Below are 16033 nucleotides of genomic sequence, written 5' to 3' on the forward strand. Positions count from 1 at the left end.
GAGGGGGATTGGGAGGTGAGGTGCGGAAGGGAAATGGATGCGTCAAGGGTCGCACGCGAGCTGATGGACCCTTGGATGGGCGAGCGTGGTGACGAAATGGATGGTCGGTTGGTCGGTCGGGATCGGAGGTTGGTTGGGTGGAGTTATGCATGAGAATTTGTGCGGATGGTGGGGGAGTTGTGCAGGTGGGGGACTTTGTGCATGTAGACTGTGAGCACTCTCGGAAAGACTGAAGAAGACTTGCTTCGCTCAACCTTCAATTAGCACGGGTCATGTTGCTTTTATTGTAAGTGATGTAATAAGGCGCCTGAGTTTAGGGGGTTTTATTTCTATATTCACGAAGAAAGATTGAAACCGCGGCAATTGGTGAAAAGAGTCATCTTGCTGCTTCTCACATCCAGTATCACGTCGCCACATCAACCAGCTATCTACTCCCTCACTCTAAGCTGAACCACAAAGTCTTCGTTATAAGCAATGCCACCCACAACGACAATCCTGCCCTCTCTCTTCATATCAAAATCAAAGCGACGAACAGTCTAACAAGAAATTAGCACACAACCCCGCACCACACATCAAGAAACTTACCTCAGGCAACAGCTTATACATCTCCATGTACGCAACGTCCTTACCTAGACAAACCCTCGGCCCGATCCCGAATGCAAAAATGCAAGCTTCCATCTCACTAATCGCTTCTTTCGTGTTACCTCCAACCTCACCCTCCAACCACCTCTCCGGCCGGAACGCCTCTGGATCCGGCCCGTATAGCCGCGGATCCCGCTGCACGACCCACGCATTGGCCGTGATCTCCGCTCCGGCCGGCACCCACGTCCCGTCCACGACCTTGCCCCCGGCCGGCGCCACCCGGGCGAAAAGGTTCGTCGCGGACGGGTGCAGCCGAATCGCCTCCTTGATGCACGCCACGAAGAAGGGCAGATGCGTCCGCGTCTCCTCGTACTGGATCGTCGGGCTGAGTTGGCCGGCCTGTTCGGCGGCTGAGATCTCGGCGCGGGCGCGGGCGAGGGCTAAGGGATGTGTGAGGAGGAAGCGAAGAGTGCTGCCCAGGGCTGTGCCTGTCGTGTCGGCGCCGGCTTGGATGAGCAGCGTGACATGTGCACGCTTCTGCGAGGACGTGAGGGGCTTGCCGTCGATGCGGGCTTCAAGGGCTCTGTGGTTTCTGGGTGTTAGACAACAGGCTTCACGCCCCATCTCAGTCTCTTCTGCAGTAAGGGAACTCACAGCTGCATGAAATCAGGCTTCTCCTGCGTAAACGCCTCCTCCTCCATCCGCCGTTCCCTCTCCGAGACCTGCCTGTCGGCCTGCGCCATGAGGTAGCCCATGCCGACGTCGTCGCTCGTGCTCGGGAGGAAGAAGTGGCCCCACCAGACGCGAGTGACGCGGTCGCGCAGCCAGCGGAAGCGGTTGACGAAGCCGAAGGAGAAGAGGCCGCGGCGCCAGCTGGCGAGCATGTTACGCTCGTCGCGGGAGTTCGTGACGAAGCCCCAGGGGTCGGTGAAGGACACCATTGTCATGATGTCGGCGGCGAATTCGCTTTTTCTCATGATTAGCACACGGAAGAAGTCAGATGAGTGGAAGAAGTGGTTGCTTACGCTACTTTGTCGGAGAGGATCACGGGCTCGTTATTGCGGGCAAAGTCGGACATGCGGCTGATGAAGAGCTGGATGTGGGCATCGAAGCGCGGTTCCCAGTTGTTTTTGAGGCCGCCGATGGACCACTGACATTGATATTAGTGAATGGAGAAGTGAGGTGACACTGATGGAGAGGACAGCACCTGAGGCCCTCCAAGAGCTTTCCTAAGAGACTTATGGACGTTTCCATCGAGGGTCGAGAACAAGTGCGGCGGGCCAAGAGAGCCTGTGCCGTAGAACATGGACTTATTGTTGCATTTTGGATCCCAGTAAATATCCTTAAGGGCGGCTGACTGAGGGAACAGAAGAAGGGTTGGTGCGACGCGGATTGGTTTGTCGGCTGTGGATACTTAGCAGAGAGGGTCTTATGGGTGAGGTTTACACTTACTTCCGTATTGTTTTGACAGCCAAAGCATCCATTCCGGCTCATATTTCATGACGGAGATGAGAGCATGAACTAGAGAGAAAGATGCGGCGTACCATGGCCCATGGTACTTTGATAGTGGGTGGAAGTACAGATTGTAGACTACACGGAGAATGAGAGCTGCGGATATGGCGAGCAGGCCGATTTCTAGGATCGAGCCTGGGGATGGTATGGGAATGCTTGCAAGAGCCATCTCGAAAGTCAGTTGGCTTTGGTTCTGGGCGGACTTGTAGCCTCGAGTTTCCGAACAACGGCAACATCTCAAGCCAGGGTAAACAGTCCCTTTGCTATATACCTTTCCAAGGCTCGGCGGCGGCAATCCCGTATCTGTTGTGCTCTCCTGATCGTCCATCATGCGGGGTATCGCCAGACAACTCCCAATACCAAGAGAAGCCCCCGCGAGCACCCTTCCAATGACACATTCTCCAACAGATACACGCAGTCAGCACAGCGTACCATCACCTTCACCGTGTTCACACCTCATTGCTCGACACCGCAAGTGTGGATGGAAGACCAACCAACCCTCACGCTGTTTGTCATACACATCCACGGCCGCGGCACGGGAAAGACGGCGAATCCGACTTCACCGATTACCCAGCACGACATGTACGGCATATTAAAAGCGGGCGCGGATCTGCCCGCGATGGCGTTGCGGTATTGTTGGTGTTGCCTCCCCTCCATTTCACGGCTTTTACCCGGGCGCTGGGCAAACAATGTCTCTCCCGTATCAAGGCAGCCGGTGTCGATCTCATGCACGCCTCGGACCCGATTATTGCTGACGCGCTGCAGATGCATACAACTTTGTTTGCACGTACATGGCGGAGAGCGGGTCGCTTTTGTGACTTGCCTGTTTGGTCGTTGAGGGCATTTGCCTCAGAGGTTGCGGCGGATGTGAGCCTGGTCGGTTTCTCAGCATTGGAGATTGAGTTGAGGTCTTCAAAATGGGTAAATTGGTTGCTCCTCCATTGAGGACTTTGATGTTGATCATCAAGGCTAACAAGGTGTTGGCGATGTGCAAGAAGTCTAACCGTTCGGGTGAGATCTTAGTAAGCCCGTAGCTCGGAAACATTTCGTCGACTTTTGATGTCATCCTGTTGAGTCTCCAAGACCGAGCCATCGCACTATTAAGTATACAGTCTCGAATATCAAAAATAACTTTCTCTTCCGTCCTTTTACGGATTCTCATCAGATGTCAGAAGCGGAAACTTTCACCATAGACTTCGAAGAAAAAGTTTTGACAATCACAGAGAAGATCCTCGACATGGACTCAATCCCTTTCAAAATCCTCCAAATCTCCCCTACAATCTCTTACAAGTACTATGTCTCAAAACCGTCCAAATCATTATTTCCAACAGTCTTCTTTCTCCATGGCTTTCCGTCCAGTGCTGCCGACTTCGCCCCGCAACTCGCACACCTCATCTCTCTCGGCTACGGCATCCTCGCACCCGATCTCTTAGGTTATGGCGGGACATCCAAGCCTCATGACCCGCAAGAGTATGTCTGGCGCACGATGAGCGCACATATTGCTGCCATCCTTGACGCCGAGTCCCTCGATACTGTAGTTGGCGTCGGTCATGACCTCGGATCATGGTTTCTCAGCAGACTTTACCACTTTTACCCTTCCCGCTTCCGAGGTCTGGTCTTCCTGGACGTCGGGTATGCTGTGCCCGGCCAGAAGTTCGATGTTGAAATGATCAACCGAATGACGAAGGAGATGACAGGAGAGGAGCGCTTTCGATACTGGGATCTGTTCACGGACGAAGAAGGGGTGGCACTGATGGATCGGAACGTTGAGAGCGTGGTGTCGTTGATGCATGCTTCCCCTGAAGTCATGGCTGCGAATCTTGGGCCCAAAGATAAGGCGAGGGATTGGGTTGGTGCTGGGCGTATTGCGCAAAGTCACTTCTTCGGGGATGAAACGAACAGCTACTTTAAGCATAAGGTGGCCATGTTCAGAGAGGGCGGCTGGACGGGGCCGACAAATTGGTACAAGGCATTGAGGGATAATCTTTCATGGGAGGATGAGAAGCATATGAGGAAGGAGCTTGAGGTTTCAGTGTTGGTCGTGGGATGTGGGAGGGATATGATGACGGTGGCTGGATTGCAGGACCAACTGACCAAGCCGTGGGCAAAGGATGGATATCGGTTCGAGGTGCTTGATACGGGGCACTGGGTCATGATGGAGAACGTGGAAAGGACAAATGATCTGCTTGTAGAGTTTCTGACGAATTCCTCAGAGCAAAGAGTGACTTGGTAAATAAATTTCGTGACAGTAGGCTGCTATTAAGACCAGGATGTTTCGTGTATAAAGGTGGTTCGGCGGCGGCGGCGGTGCCCACGCGATCAGGCGTGCAAGGGTGTCCGGCATCAGATCTGGACAAGGACAGTTACGATTTTTGAGTACTTTGTATACTTGTGTGCCTTTGCGTGTAGCCATGGAGACTGTCCTGACGGTGCCTGTCAAGTCTGCTGAGAAGGGGGAGTGATGGAGGTGTTTGAAGACGGTTAGGCCGCTAGACAGTGCTGTAGATCAGAATAGCGGCATGGTGTTTTATTGAGAATATTGTGTGTCTAGAAAGCTTCTTCTTGACTCAAAGACATTGCTGTAGAATCTTATATTAATAGAGAACGCGACTTTGATAAGTACAACTGAGTCCATATGATCTGGACTTGAAAGATCGTTGGCACAATGCAGGGGTTGATCGGAAGTGCACAGGGTTGTTTGCGCTAGCAAGACACACACACCTGCCCGAATTTCTAGGGTGACCCGCAGATACAAACAGTCAGATACTCACTCTCTCCAGTGGCTCCAACACATGCGCGGATACTAAACGGGACTTGTCCATCCGCCGAGTCCTTGACTGGACCACTCTTCATCTTCAATCCATGTTATTAGTGCCTCCGAATGAGATAGCTGATTTCATTCGAGGGGATGGACGACGCGTTCATAGTACGGCCGCCGCCGGGCGACGACCATCGAGACGCAGTCCGTGGCCACCGGCTGCCGACTGATCTTAGCCACTGGGTCTCGGCGTGCGTGATACACGGTATCCGGCACAATGAAGCTTTCGCAACGTCGGAAGTCCAGAGGCTCTGCTCAGAATCGCACAACAAAGCCTTTTCTCGCGCCCGCAACGCTCGGCTCATTATGAGCAACACCATCCCGAACATGGAATCCGACGATAACAAGCCGTATTGCATTTGGTATCCAGACGTGGCTAGCGAAGAAACGTACCGCCAACTGGCAAAGCGTTACCCCGACATGCGGTATGTGGTCGGCCGGGCCTGTGCCGTAGCTGGCTATGCCGGCCTCTACGACGAACTCGGCCTCCTGCCTGAAATCTCTATCGCGGAAGAGGCCAGAGATAATTCCTCAAACGAAGGATCTACAACCATATTCAACACCATAATGCGCCAGCCTGTGTGCTACGCAATTCTCGACGACTACTCCCGGTCTTCCCACCCCGACGGGCCAACGTCGCCCGCGTTTATGAATGGCGACACAGCTGTGCGGTCCTCGTTGGACGTCCGACTCGGGCTAGACAAGTACCAGGATTGGGGTAAGCACTACTTCAACATCGCGGAAGACTACAACATCGACGAAACCTCATCGGAAAAGACCAACAATGAGGAACTCGCCCCTGAGCATATTGCGTTGTTCTACACGCCCCTCCTCTCGCACCTGCCGACCACCAACAAGGATGCTTTGATCCTCATGGCGGCTTATGAGGGGAATATTGAACGATATGTCCGCCTCCGCCGGCCGAAAATGCTCCACGACGAGCACGCGGCCGTCCTTCGCGGCATCTACCACAACACCACATTTGCCAAGTGGTGGTATCTTCAGGAAATCGATCCAAGCAACCGCTCCATCAGGACCGCTGCCCTGGCGCGTTTCATCATGGTCAACGACCTGTCACACGTCACACCCTCCAGCCCCAGCAAACACCAAGTGCCCGCAATGATATGGTGGCCCCTGATTCCAGAGGAAGAGACGCTGAAGGAGCTCGTCCGCCGCCGGCCTGATATGAAGTTGCAAGTGGCCATGGCATGCATCGCGGGCGACTACAGGGCTCTCTGGGAGGATCTCGCGCCGCCGCCGTGCTCGGAGCTCTGGGACCAGGCGCGGCAGGCACAGAGTCGCAGCTGGCCAAACAGCCCCAACAGAAACTACTACGTCGACTACCTGGAGCAACATGCCAAGGAACTGAGGTGCGATATTGTGGACTTGCGAACAAACTCCGAATGTGAGGACGCGGCTGTCCGCAATAAGGAGCCGACGACGACATGGCTCGACTCCGGGATCTATGCCCATGATTTTGCGCTGATGGACTCTAATCCCGACGAGGACGTTTATTCGACCACGGGTCAGGCTAATGCGGCTAGTTGGGAGTTGTTGATATGCTCAAGCGAGGAGATGAGGCGGCGGGCGCGGGAGGAGAACGGTCTTAGACTGTACGACGACTAGGTACTTCCAACTAGAGTTTCCAGATAACTAAGCGTCATCTTGACAAGTCTCTAGTTCGTGAATGCTTATTGATCTACAACGAGGTTGTCGTATAGCAGCTCGCCCACTGTATGCGCTAAACCAGCCGCAGCGACCAAGCGGTCTTTTTCGATTTAGCCACAGGAAATCACAAAGGAGAGCCAAAGAACCTCTGGTCAGATCGATTCTATTTTCTTTCCATTGAAATACAGTTGTCCAAAAGAGTCTTTCGACAAGAAAGTGAAACTCGCCATATGCCAGACTCAGCACCAGTCTCTGAAGGTCTCACAATGGGTATCATGGCGCCCCAGTACACTTACAAGAATAGAACAAAACATGCCATGTTGCGCTCATGCATTTAGATATGCTCAGTGACGCTTGGCCTTGCGCTTGCAGCCAGCCTTGGAGCCTCCGGAAGTAGAAGGAGTGGCAGAGACAGCAGCAGAAGAGACAGAGCTGGCAGAAGGAGCACCACTGGGACCAGCACCGCTAGGGGCAGCGCCGCTGGGGAAGGTGCCGTTGGGAGGGCCACCAGCTCCTCCAGGGCCACCGCCAGAGTTTCCAGAGGAGGTGTCGACACCGCCGCCGGCATAGTAGTGAGCGGCAGCACTAGCAGAGCTGGAATAGTCGGCAGTGGTGTTGATACCAACAGTGATCCAGGCCAGAACACCCTGAGAAATGTCGTCGCCGAGGAGAACGTACTGGACAAAGGGGTCGTAGTCGCCGGTGGCCTCGCCGAAAGCAATGCTATCGGCAGAGTTCAGGGTCAGCTCCTGCTGGTTGGTGCTATAAGGGGCGACGGCCTCAACTTCGGAAATGAGAGACTGATCGAAGAAGAGCTGGCCGACATGGTTGGTTGTACCATCGACATAGGTGTCATTGTCGAGTACGGTAGCGCCGGAGGTGCTCTTGACGTGAATGTGAGTAGCACGGCCAGTGTAATGACCCGGGAACATGGTATCAAACTCAACAACACCATCGTCATCGGTCTGCTGAACACCGCGACCGAAGGTGGAGTTAAGACCACCCTGGCCAGTGGCGGAGACACCGGAGTAGACGCCGGTAGCGTTGCAGTGCCAAGCGTCGATCAGGATCTCGGGCACTCCAGCACAGGTAGCGACATCGACAAATTGGACATCGAGATGCAGAGGCACACCAGACTGGCCATCGGTCATCTCGCTGCGGATGAGCTCGCCAGCAACCCAGTAGGGACCGATAGTGGTCTCAGGCACGACGACGCAGCTAGCGTTCTGAGCGAAGAGGGTAGCAGGGTCGGTTTCCAGAGTGTATCCCGCTGAAGAGGCGTGGTCAATGGCCGCCCAGGTGTTCAGATTCTCCTCAGTGCGGCGGCGGATAGGCGCTGTAAGTCGAGTTGTTAGTATTCGCGAACTTGATTTTGAATCTCTGAAAGAGCTGTTGAGACTTACCATTGGCAGCAATGGATCGCTTGGCGCGAAGCTCCTTGAGCTTGGCATCGCGACGCTGGATGGCACGCTGCTTGAGGGCGACATCGGCAGCAGAGCCGGCACAAGCGTTGAGAGCCCGGCGATTGTTGGCGGCAACGGAGCGGCGAAGAGCCATCTCGCGCTTGTGGACCTGCGGGTCATGCTCCTCGCCCGGGTGAGCAACAGCTCCGGTCAGGAGGAGAGAGGCCGCCACGGCGACGCGGGTAATGGCAACCATGGTAATTTGGGTTGTGAGTTAAATGTCGAAAAAGAGAAGCCGGAAAAGAATGTTAACACCTCGAGTGAGAGGAACTGTAGAGCAACCGGTAAGAAGCGAAAGAAGACTGGTGATGATGAGAAAAGAAGAATAGAACTTCATCCACTGCTTCTCATCGTCCTTATGTACACCAGCTCAGCAAGGGAAGACATCGCCATGATGATTTGCCCCCCGACTACCAACTCCAGTTGGCAGGGCGAGTATGCTCCCGCAATCTTTTGCAAACTGCGTACGTAGCGGTGACTCGTCATCATCTTTGTGCCACAACATGGGTTCTGGCGTCGGCATAGACTGTGAACGGGTGCGATTGAGGCTGTAGTCAAATGCCAAGCCCCGGTATGTGGGAGCTTAGGCGGCGGAGGGTGTATCTTAGTGCGACTCCCGTACCTTGCGGGGAAGCACCGGCGAATCAGAGCGGCCTTAATTAAATCACCTGCACGTCCGAATGGTTCGGATTTTTGAGGAGTAATTAAGCCAGGGGTTAAAGATAAAATCAAGCGTAATGCCTTGTGGGGTCTGTGGATAGCATCTCCTGTGCTCTTCCACCGTAGCGCGCCTTCTGGACCAATTGTCTCGGGTGACGAGCAAACGCTATCCAGAATAGACGTTTACTACGGAGACACAGTCAGGTTTGTACTTTCCAGCCGTGTCTTGCATCATGGCTATCGACATACCAGGGTCGTGGACCAACCTCGGGTGTCGAAGCTAGGGGTAGCACAAGTTCCAAGCCGGGCTTAGCTTCTGTCTTGTACGCGTACGCCAACAGCCCGAGAGCAGCTCGCCGTTCTTTCTAAGCAAATCTACCATCGTGAGAATGTATTCCCTCATTGAAATGTTGAGGCGTCTGCCACTTCACGTGTCATTCGGTGCGTATGACAAAATGAAGGGATCATTTAGCTGGTCTGTAGTGCGACGACCAATAGATTCACATTTTGCATTCATCTCTGATGCTCCCACTTCACGAGACTGTTTGCGGTCCTTGGGAGCTGTTCATGACGGGTGAATTCGTACAGGTTCATAATACGCTGTGCCAGAGGCCGAATAACGCGTGCATATGAGAGCCATCCCGGGCCAGCATTTGTCATCCCAGAGGCCAGAGAAGAACGTTATTGGGACCGGGGAATGAACCAGTCCCGCGCCGCTGGCGACGTTATTGAGAATTTTGAAATTATTCCAATTATGTATAGAGTGAGATATTACCAATAATCCTCTGGTGACAAGGAAACAAGGTCGATGATATGATCAAGGAAGGAAAAGTCACCTTTAGTATCAAGCAAGAAGATTAGGCCTCACATGGTGTCTTGAGAAAGAAGGCGAGATCTTTGATCGCATCACGATATTTGCTAGATATTTTAGAGTCTTTCAAGACCGAACTTATTAGTCTGTCGTGCTGAGAACCAAAAATTAATGAAGAGATAGGTTGACGAAGAGCAGTCACAGGAAGAAAAGCCGCCACATGCGAAAAAAAAACCTCTTGACCAAAGAGGTTAACTACAAAGGCCCTCAAATCTAGACTTCAAAAGTGTTATTTTTAACTTTTACGTAGAATCGTCACTTTTGATTCTATTTCTCTGGTTTCTAAGCTTTCTTTTCCTATTCCTCTTTTTGTTTTCTCTTGCTGCTCCTAATATAGTAAGCTATAACAAGTACCCAAAGCTGTGTTTCTACTCCTATGCCTTTGGCTGAAATAATATGCAGTTAAACACCAGACTCACAACAAAAGTGTTCGCGTGGCCCAGTTTACCATTTGAGATCCGCCAGGCCATTCTCGAGCTCGTCATCAGTCACCAGAAACCAAAGCGCGACCTTGGCGAGCAACCAGATGGAAGAGGCACTGCTATATTCGCAACAGTCTCCACTGAATGGCAGTCTTTCTTCGAGGCAAAGCATTTTGGGATGCTGCTATTGACTCAGCAATGCCTCTCAGACTTCAAGAAAATCATTCAGGGTCGAAGGAGAAAATTGGTCAATCATGTTTGGCTTCGCATCGAGCTCAACCCTTACGACTGCAGATCGTGCTGGCTAATGGAAGATCCCCTGGACGAGATCAGCAATCGGGCGATCTTTACAGATGCTCTCAAAGTGCTTTTTGGATGTCTAAGCACCTGGGATTACTCCAGTGACCGAAGCGACAGAGGTTTGACGCTAGAGTTATCTGCATACTCCCCGACTGATACAGAACACTTTTTCAAAGAGTACGACTTTACGCACAACCCTTACTCAGATCCACCAGGGAACTTCCAGGCAACTTTAGCCGACAGAACGCATCCCAAGTTCCACGACCTCAATCACCTGTGGGAATCTGGCCGACGCGTAAATGATGACCAAAGACTATCCCCAAACTGCCTCCGCATTCATGGTCTAAAGGGTCTTTGTATCGTCCCATCAAATTATGACGATAGTCCGCCGTTTTCTGCTAAGAAATGGTTACCAGAAGTAGGAGTGGTTACCAAATTACTTATTAGGAGGCAAAATTACCGACTGATCCATTCTGATGGTCTCGGCCAAATCCTCGAGAGATTGAAAGGGCTCCAAGATGTCGTATGCGAAACACCGCAAATCCCTTCGCACCGGGCTCAGGCCAATTTCGACAGCCGTAAGTCCCATTATTCATTTCTGTTTTGCTTTTCTACAGAGACATTTCCCGCTTGACTCTGCAAAGTCCAATCTCTTGCTGCTGACTGATGACGCAATGCAGGGTATCGTCACATATTCAGGAATTGGATACCTACCACTCTGAAGCGTTTAACTCTATTTGAAGACTTTGACGGGAACTTCTTTTCCTGTCTCAGATTCTTGTTATAAGATTACGCAACTCGGCTCAATAATCGGGAACTTGGTCTAGCTCTGATGTCTGCTAGCAAAGATTTGGAGAGCCTAGTCGCGTCCTTCATCGTCGACGCTGAGGACTTTCTTTATCCATTCAGGCCTAGAGATGACTTAGACCCCGCTGATCAGAGAGCCGGAATTCAGGATTCCTGGCACTGTCTCGAAACGTTGGCGCTCACGTCGCAAACATTATCAGCACGTCAAGCCCGGAGCAAGGTCAATGATCTTCTTCATGCTGCCGCCAATGCAGCTCGGAGAATGCCCAAGCTACGTGTTCTGGAGATCTGGTATGGACAAGGCGCAAAAGAAGGCTGCATTTTCCGTTACAATCGTAATGGCGGTAAGATCTTCCTTCGAGCAATCTTTGATTCTCTGCCTATGTGGAACAAAGATTGCCAGACCGAGATCTATCCATGAAGACTAACACTTGACAGGGACTATTACTTGGCAAAGTACGTGGCCGTTCGGGTTGGCCCCTCGGGTTCTCAGTTCATGGGCCGAGACGATAAAAAAACACTCTGGCGACCGTTTCCAATATCGTAACATGGTACAGATCGAGGAAATGGGGCTGAATGGTACACATTTCCCTGCGTCTGTTTTGCGCAGTCTATGGTTGAAGGACCTGGCTCTTCATCGGGTATCTTTGCGTCAACTGGAGATAATGGGAGATGAGCCATGATATTGGGGGCGCGCAAAAGTCAGGTGCAGGAACAATACACACAAAGTTTCATCTTACAGATTATGAATTAAAAACCGGGACAAGGGCATTACGAGCCATGGCAGGGCAGAAGAATACCATATAAAGCCCGGTGCACGACGACGTCCTTGGCTCTCCAAACCAACAGCGGCGCGCTTTCCCCAATCTCTAACCAGAAGCGGGCATTGAAGCCAACGCTGTGAGGGAGGCCGTTTGCCTGCAACCTACATAAAGAACCTCAGTCATTCTACAGTCATCTATGCCATTACCTTGTGAGTGTCTTATTATGCTTGAATAAACTACAGTCGACAACGGCCCAAAATACCAAGCTTAAGACGGCGAGGTCTATAAACTACCTCTGCAGTGCTTGTTCGCAACATCGTGGACCATTGCAACGGCTAGGTCGCGATGTAGTCGGAGGGCAGAACACTACTAGTACGCAGGCGACCTACGACATCTGTCGCTTATTCTGAACCGGAAACTGTTATTGAAAGCCTTTTGTATACCAATTTCCTCTCGCCATCGCCACCCGAACCACTCACACCCAGAGGTCCCAGCCTGACTTCCCCAAATACCTTCGATGAAGACCGCGTATAAAACCGGCATTGAAATTTCGACAAAACTTGAATTAACAAATGCGATGATGGCGAACCGTTTCCTGGAAATATTATGAGCCAACAGCTCGCTGGAAGCGGTCTACATCAAGTCAAAGAGGCCATCATTATCGACTTCCAATAGTCCACTCAAATTCTAGCCACCGCCGTCCAGCGTCTTTACGCTTTTCTCTCTTATCCCGAGCCTTCGCACCAGCGGACAGATTGCCTGACTCTCCTGGTACAAAAGTAGTAGGCGGATGCGACTTTTTCAAGTCGCGGGAGACCGGTCATCTGCCGTTTGGGGCGGGGGCAAGACGCTTGGGTTTTGCACTATTCATCTTGGCTACGGCCGACGACATTGTTGAAGAGTACGGCATATCTTAAGGCTTCATTATATACTTGTCCATGAAGTACTCTGGTCGGGAATGGGATGTATGTGAAGCGCAGGCGAAATGAGACCGCCTGCATTACTTCTCTGTTCGTGAGAAGCGCACCATAGCTGTCCGCCAGGTTGACTCGGCTGAGGTAGTTGGCGACTTCATGGTCTGCTATCCGGGTGCAGTAGCTTGTCATTATCATTTTCTCTATGATCTTGGTTGTCTCTCGTCGTCATCGTCGTCGTCGTCGCCGTCTCTCTTTATCTTATTCTCCCAAATAGTCAACAGCACACGTCCGATAGCAAACTCCTCTGTAAGTAACCACAAGAGGACCGGAACATCAGAGTATCACAACCGACATGTTCAGATCACACACTCACTCGAGAAGAATCCGCGAAATGCTTAAACACAGACCTGGAGGGTATTCAATCTATCAACCAACGACCTCCCAAAAAGGAGGCCATTCTACACCACACAAATTACTTTTCTTCTTCTCTTTTTGGTTTCCTCCCCCTTTTCTCCCCCCCTTCGATCCGCCCCAACGCCATCGCAATGCATCAGTGACCAAGAAGTCAGAATCAAACAAGAGGGTGTCTGGTCTTTTCCCACGGGAGCAAGAAGAGGCCGCGTGATCCATTTCCCCTTTCCACTTGTCCTCCAAAACCATACATTCCCAAGGTGTCCTTGTTGACAGCCCCCTTGATACTTCCTCTCTGCAGACCATCATGTTCCTCAATCCGAGAACACACAACGCCCCTCAACCTCAAGCAGCCCCCATCATCAAACTCTCCACCATGCCCACCGTCTGACACGCCAGCTGCGCCTTCTCAACCTCATGCCTCACCCTCCTCTGCAACATCCTAAACCCCTCCCACAGCTCCGCGCTCGCCTCCGCGTACTCAGCATAGAGCTCCACAAGCAACAGCCCGACCTCGACACACACGCCCACGTACCGCGGGTCGATGATATGATCACACGTCCACTTCAGCACCGGCGCGACCGTCGCCTCGTTCCGGCCCTCCAGCGCCTCCCGCGTCGCCGACCGGTGCCGCAGCGCCATCAGCAGCGTCAGCACGCCCAGCGGCGAGTACTCCTTGTTCCCCTGCGCGTCCAGCGCCACGTCCAGCGCCGCGCCGTATCGCCCGTGCCGCAGCGCCTTCTGCCACGCGTTCTCCTTGCTCCGGCTGACTCTTGCGTCCTGCGCCACAATCACCTCCGCCTGGCCCTCCCCCAGCGCCTCGAGCCGCCGCATCGCCGACTGCTTGCGCTTCTTCCCCTTGACGATCTTGTCGTGCTCGTCGAGCGTGCCCGCCAGCAGCGCCGCCATCTCGCGCTCGCGCTCCTTCTGCCGCGCCGCCTCCGGGCCCGTCAGCCGCGTGCGCACCGACAGCACACCGGATTGCATGCCCACGACGAGGTGCCGGTCCGCGTGCTCCGCCGCGTTCGACGCCGCGAGCACGCGCAGCGAGAGGATCGGCGACGGGTACTTTGTGCTCGACACCACGTTCCAGCCCGTCGTCTCGAACACCTTGACGTGCCCGTCGAGGCCGCCCGTCACGAGGCGCGAGCCGCCGGACGCGAGGCCGAGCGACGTGACCGTCTTCTGGTGGTTCGCGATCTGGTGCACGGGGCGCGCGGCGACGAGGTCGAGCACCGAGACGGTCGGCCCGGACGCCGCGAGCAGCGTGGTGCCGTTCGCCGCGAGCGGGAGGACGGCCTCGACGGGCGCCGCGTGCTTGAAGGTCATGACGGCGGCGTTGCTGCGCCCGCCTATCCTGGGGTCCCAGATCTTGACGGTCGCGTCGTAGGAGCCGGACACGATCGTGTTGGTGCCGTTCATGAACTCGGCGCAGCGGACGTAGTCCTGGTGGCCGACGAGGGTGTGCGTGGGGTCGTTGGCGACGAGGTCCCACAGGCGCACCGTCCGGTCGTCCGAGGCGGAGAGCAGCGTGGTCAGCTCCGTGTCGCTGAAGCGGGTGGCCCAGACGGGCTGCTTGTGGGCGTTCCACGTCTTGAGGATGCTGCGGGAGGAGGTGTCGAAGACCTGCATGCGGCCGGTGTCCTCGGCGGCGACAAGGACGCGGCCGTCGCGGCGCAGGGAGCCGGAGCGCGCGACGTCGGCGAAGCGGGTGATTGTCTTTTCGAGTTTGCGGGTGCGCGAGGAGTAGAGCTGCACGCGGGTGCCGGTGGTCACGGCGAAGAGGCCGTCGGAGGAGGTCGAGGAGATGTGCGTGATGGGGTACGACGTCGGCGAGGGGATCTGCAGCTGGTTCTTGAAGGACTTCCAGTAGCGCTGCTCGGCCGTCACCGGGGACGGGCCCGAGGGCAGCTTCACCTGCGGGAGGGGTCCCACGGTAGCTGCCATTTTGGTTGTGTTTGTTGGATGTAGATCGTGTGTCTTTTTATCGTGCGAGGATGGGGTGTAGGGGCGCAATTGGGGTGGTGGTTGCCTGCAGCGCAAGAAAGTGAAGGTATCGTCGTGATGGACGCTGGTAAATATTTTTTGGGAGGTTGAAAGCTTCTGGTAAGGGAAAAAAAAAGATCTGAATTGAGAATTTCTTTGGACGCTAGGCTGGTCTGGGACTAGCGTAAGCCCCACCTTGCCGATAAGATAAGCCGCGGGGCCGGGGAGCTCACTTCAGGGAATTCTTGAAAGGAAGCTCATGGCAAATTGAAGGTTAAGCTCATGGGAAAGGACAGAATTCCATGGCATGCATAATGAAATAAGTGTAACAGAAACCATGATGCTCGTGTTCCAATGAGATTAAACATTGATCCCCCAAACCAGCAATACTCCGTTGCGAGCCCTCTAGAGTCTTACAGCAACAGTCTCGCCGTAAGCCTGAAGCTTCACTTTCACCCAAGCTCAACGACACCTTCAACGCAACCTCATCCCCTTCCTCCCCTTCACCAAAGAACCCGTCAGCTGCCATCTTCGACACAAACGCAAGACCGCCAAGAACCAAGACCTCCCAGCCTGACCCAGGAGCATCAACAAAACCGTACAAACCAACCCCGCAGTCCAAGAGGTAGTCCTACCCAGCTTACCTTTCCCGCGCCACTCTTGGCAAACAGGGCGCCTCCCCAAAACCACATCCCGCAAACTCGGCAAATACACAACACCCCTCACCTCTTTCTACAAGGCAACATCTGACCAAACCACACTTCCCACTCCCCTTCACCTGTCTAAACCCCTCGCCCGCACAACATGCATCCCAGAACCATATCCAAACACCCATAGGTAAAAAATGCTTTC

At 53.6% G+C, this 16033-nt stretch overlaps 6 protein-coding genes across 6 annotated transcripts; 3 read left to right on the forward strand and 3 right to left on the reverse strand.

Moving 5' to 3' along the window:
• Positions 1–428: 428 nt before the first annotated feature.
• On the reverse strand, positions 429–2422 carry GCG54_00011182 (Isotrichodermin C-15 hydroxylase; the record flags this gene model as incomplete). Its single annotated transcript, XM_045411091.1, has 7 exons — positions 429–536; positions 586–1165; positions 1237–1548; positions 1608–1732; positions 1790–1986; positions 2035–2296; positions 2366–2422. The coding sequence occupies 7 exons, from the start codon at positions 2420–2422 to the stop codon at positions 429–431; spliced, it is 1641 nt and encodes a 546-aa protein (XP_045268149.1).
• An 837-nt stretch (positions 2423–3259) lies between these two features.
• GCG54_00011183 (uncharacterized protein) lies at positions 3260–4327 on the forward strand (the record flags this gene model as incomplete). The annotated part of the gene is made up of 1 exon (XM_045411092.1): positions 3260–4327. The coding sequence occupies one exon, from the start codon at positions 3260–3262 to the stop codon at positions 4325–4327; it is 1068 nt and encodes a 355-aa protein (XP_045268150.1).
• Positions 4328–5218: 891 nt separating this feature from the next.
• GCG54_00011184 (uncharacterized protein) lies at positions 5219–6538 on the forward strand (the record flags this gene model as incomplete). The annotated part of the gene is made up of 1 exon (XM_045411093.1): positions 5219–6538. One exon carries the CDS (start codon positions 5219–5221, stop codon positions 6536–6538), a length of 1320 nt encoding a protein of 439 aa, XP_045268151.1.
• A 386-nt stretch (positions 6539–6924) lies between these two features.
• Positions 6925–8239, reverse strand: GCG54_00011185 (uncharacterized protein; the record flags this gene model as incomplete). Its single annotated transcript, XM_045411094.1, has 2 exons — positions 6925–7916; positions 7984–8239. The coding sequence occupies 2 exons, from the start codon at positions 8237–8239 to the stop codon at positions 6925–6927; spliced, it is 1248 nt and encodes a 415-aa protein (XP_045268152.1).
• A 1737-nt stretch (positions 8240–9976) lies between these two features.
• On the forward strand, positions 9977–11083 carry GCG54_00011186 (uncharacterized protein; the record flags this gene model as incomplete). Its single annotated transcript, XM_045411095.1, has 2 exons — positions 9977–10874; positions 10977–11083. Coding segments are annotated over 2 exons (1005 nt in total), but the record flags the coding sequence as incomplete, so codon positions are not given.
• Positions 11084–13540: 2457 nt separating this feature from the next.
• GCG54_00011187 (U3 small nucleolar RNA-associated protein 15) lies at positions 13541–15142 on the reverse strand (the record flags this gene model as incomplete). The annotated part of the gene is made up of 1 exon (XM_045411096.1): positions 13541–15142. The coding sequence occupies one exon, from the start codon at positions 15140–15142 to the stop codon at positions 13541–13543; it is 1602 nt and encodes a 533-aa protein (XP_045268154.1).
• Positions 15143–16033: the final 891 nt, after the last annotated feature.

Source organism: Colletotrichum gloeosporioides (genome assembly GCF_011800055.1).
Source record: "Colletotrichum gloeosporioides strain Lc1 chromosome Unknown consensus_17, whole genome shotgun sequence".
Classification (NCBI taxonomy): domain Eukaryota; kingdom Fungi; phylum Ascomycota; class Sordariomycetes; order Glomerellales; family Glomerellaceae; genus Colletotrichum; species Colletotrichum gloeosporioides.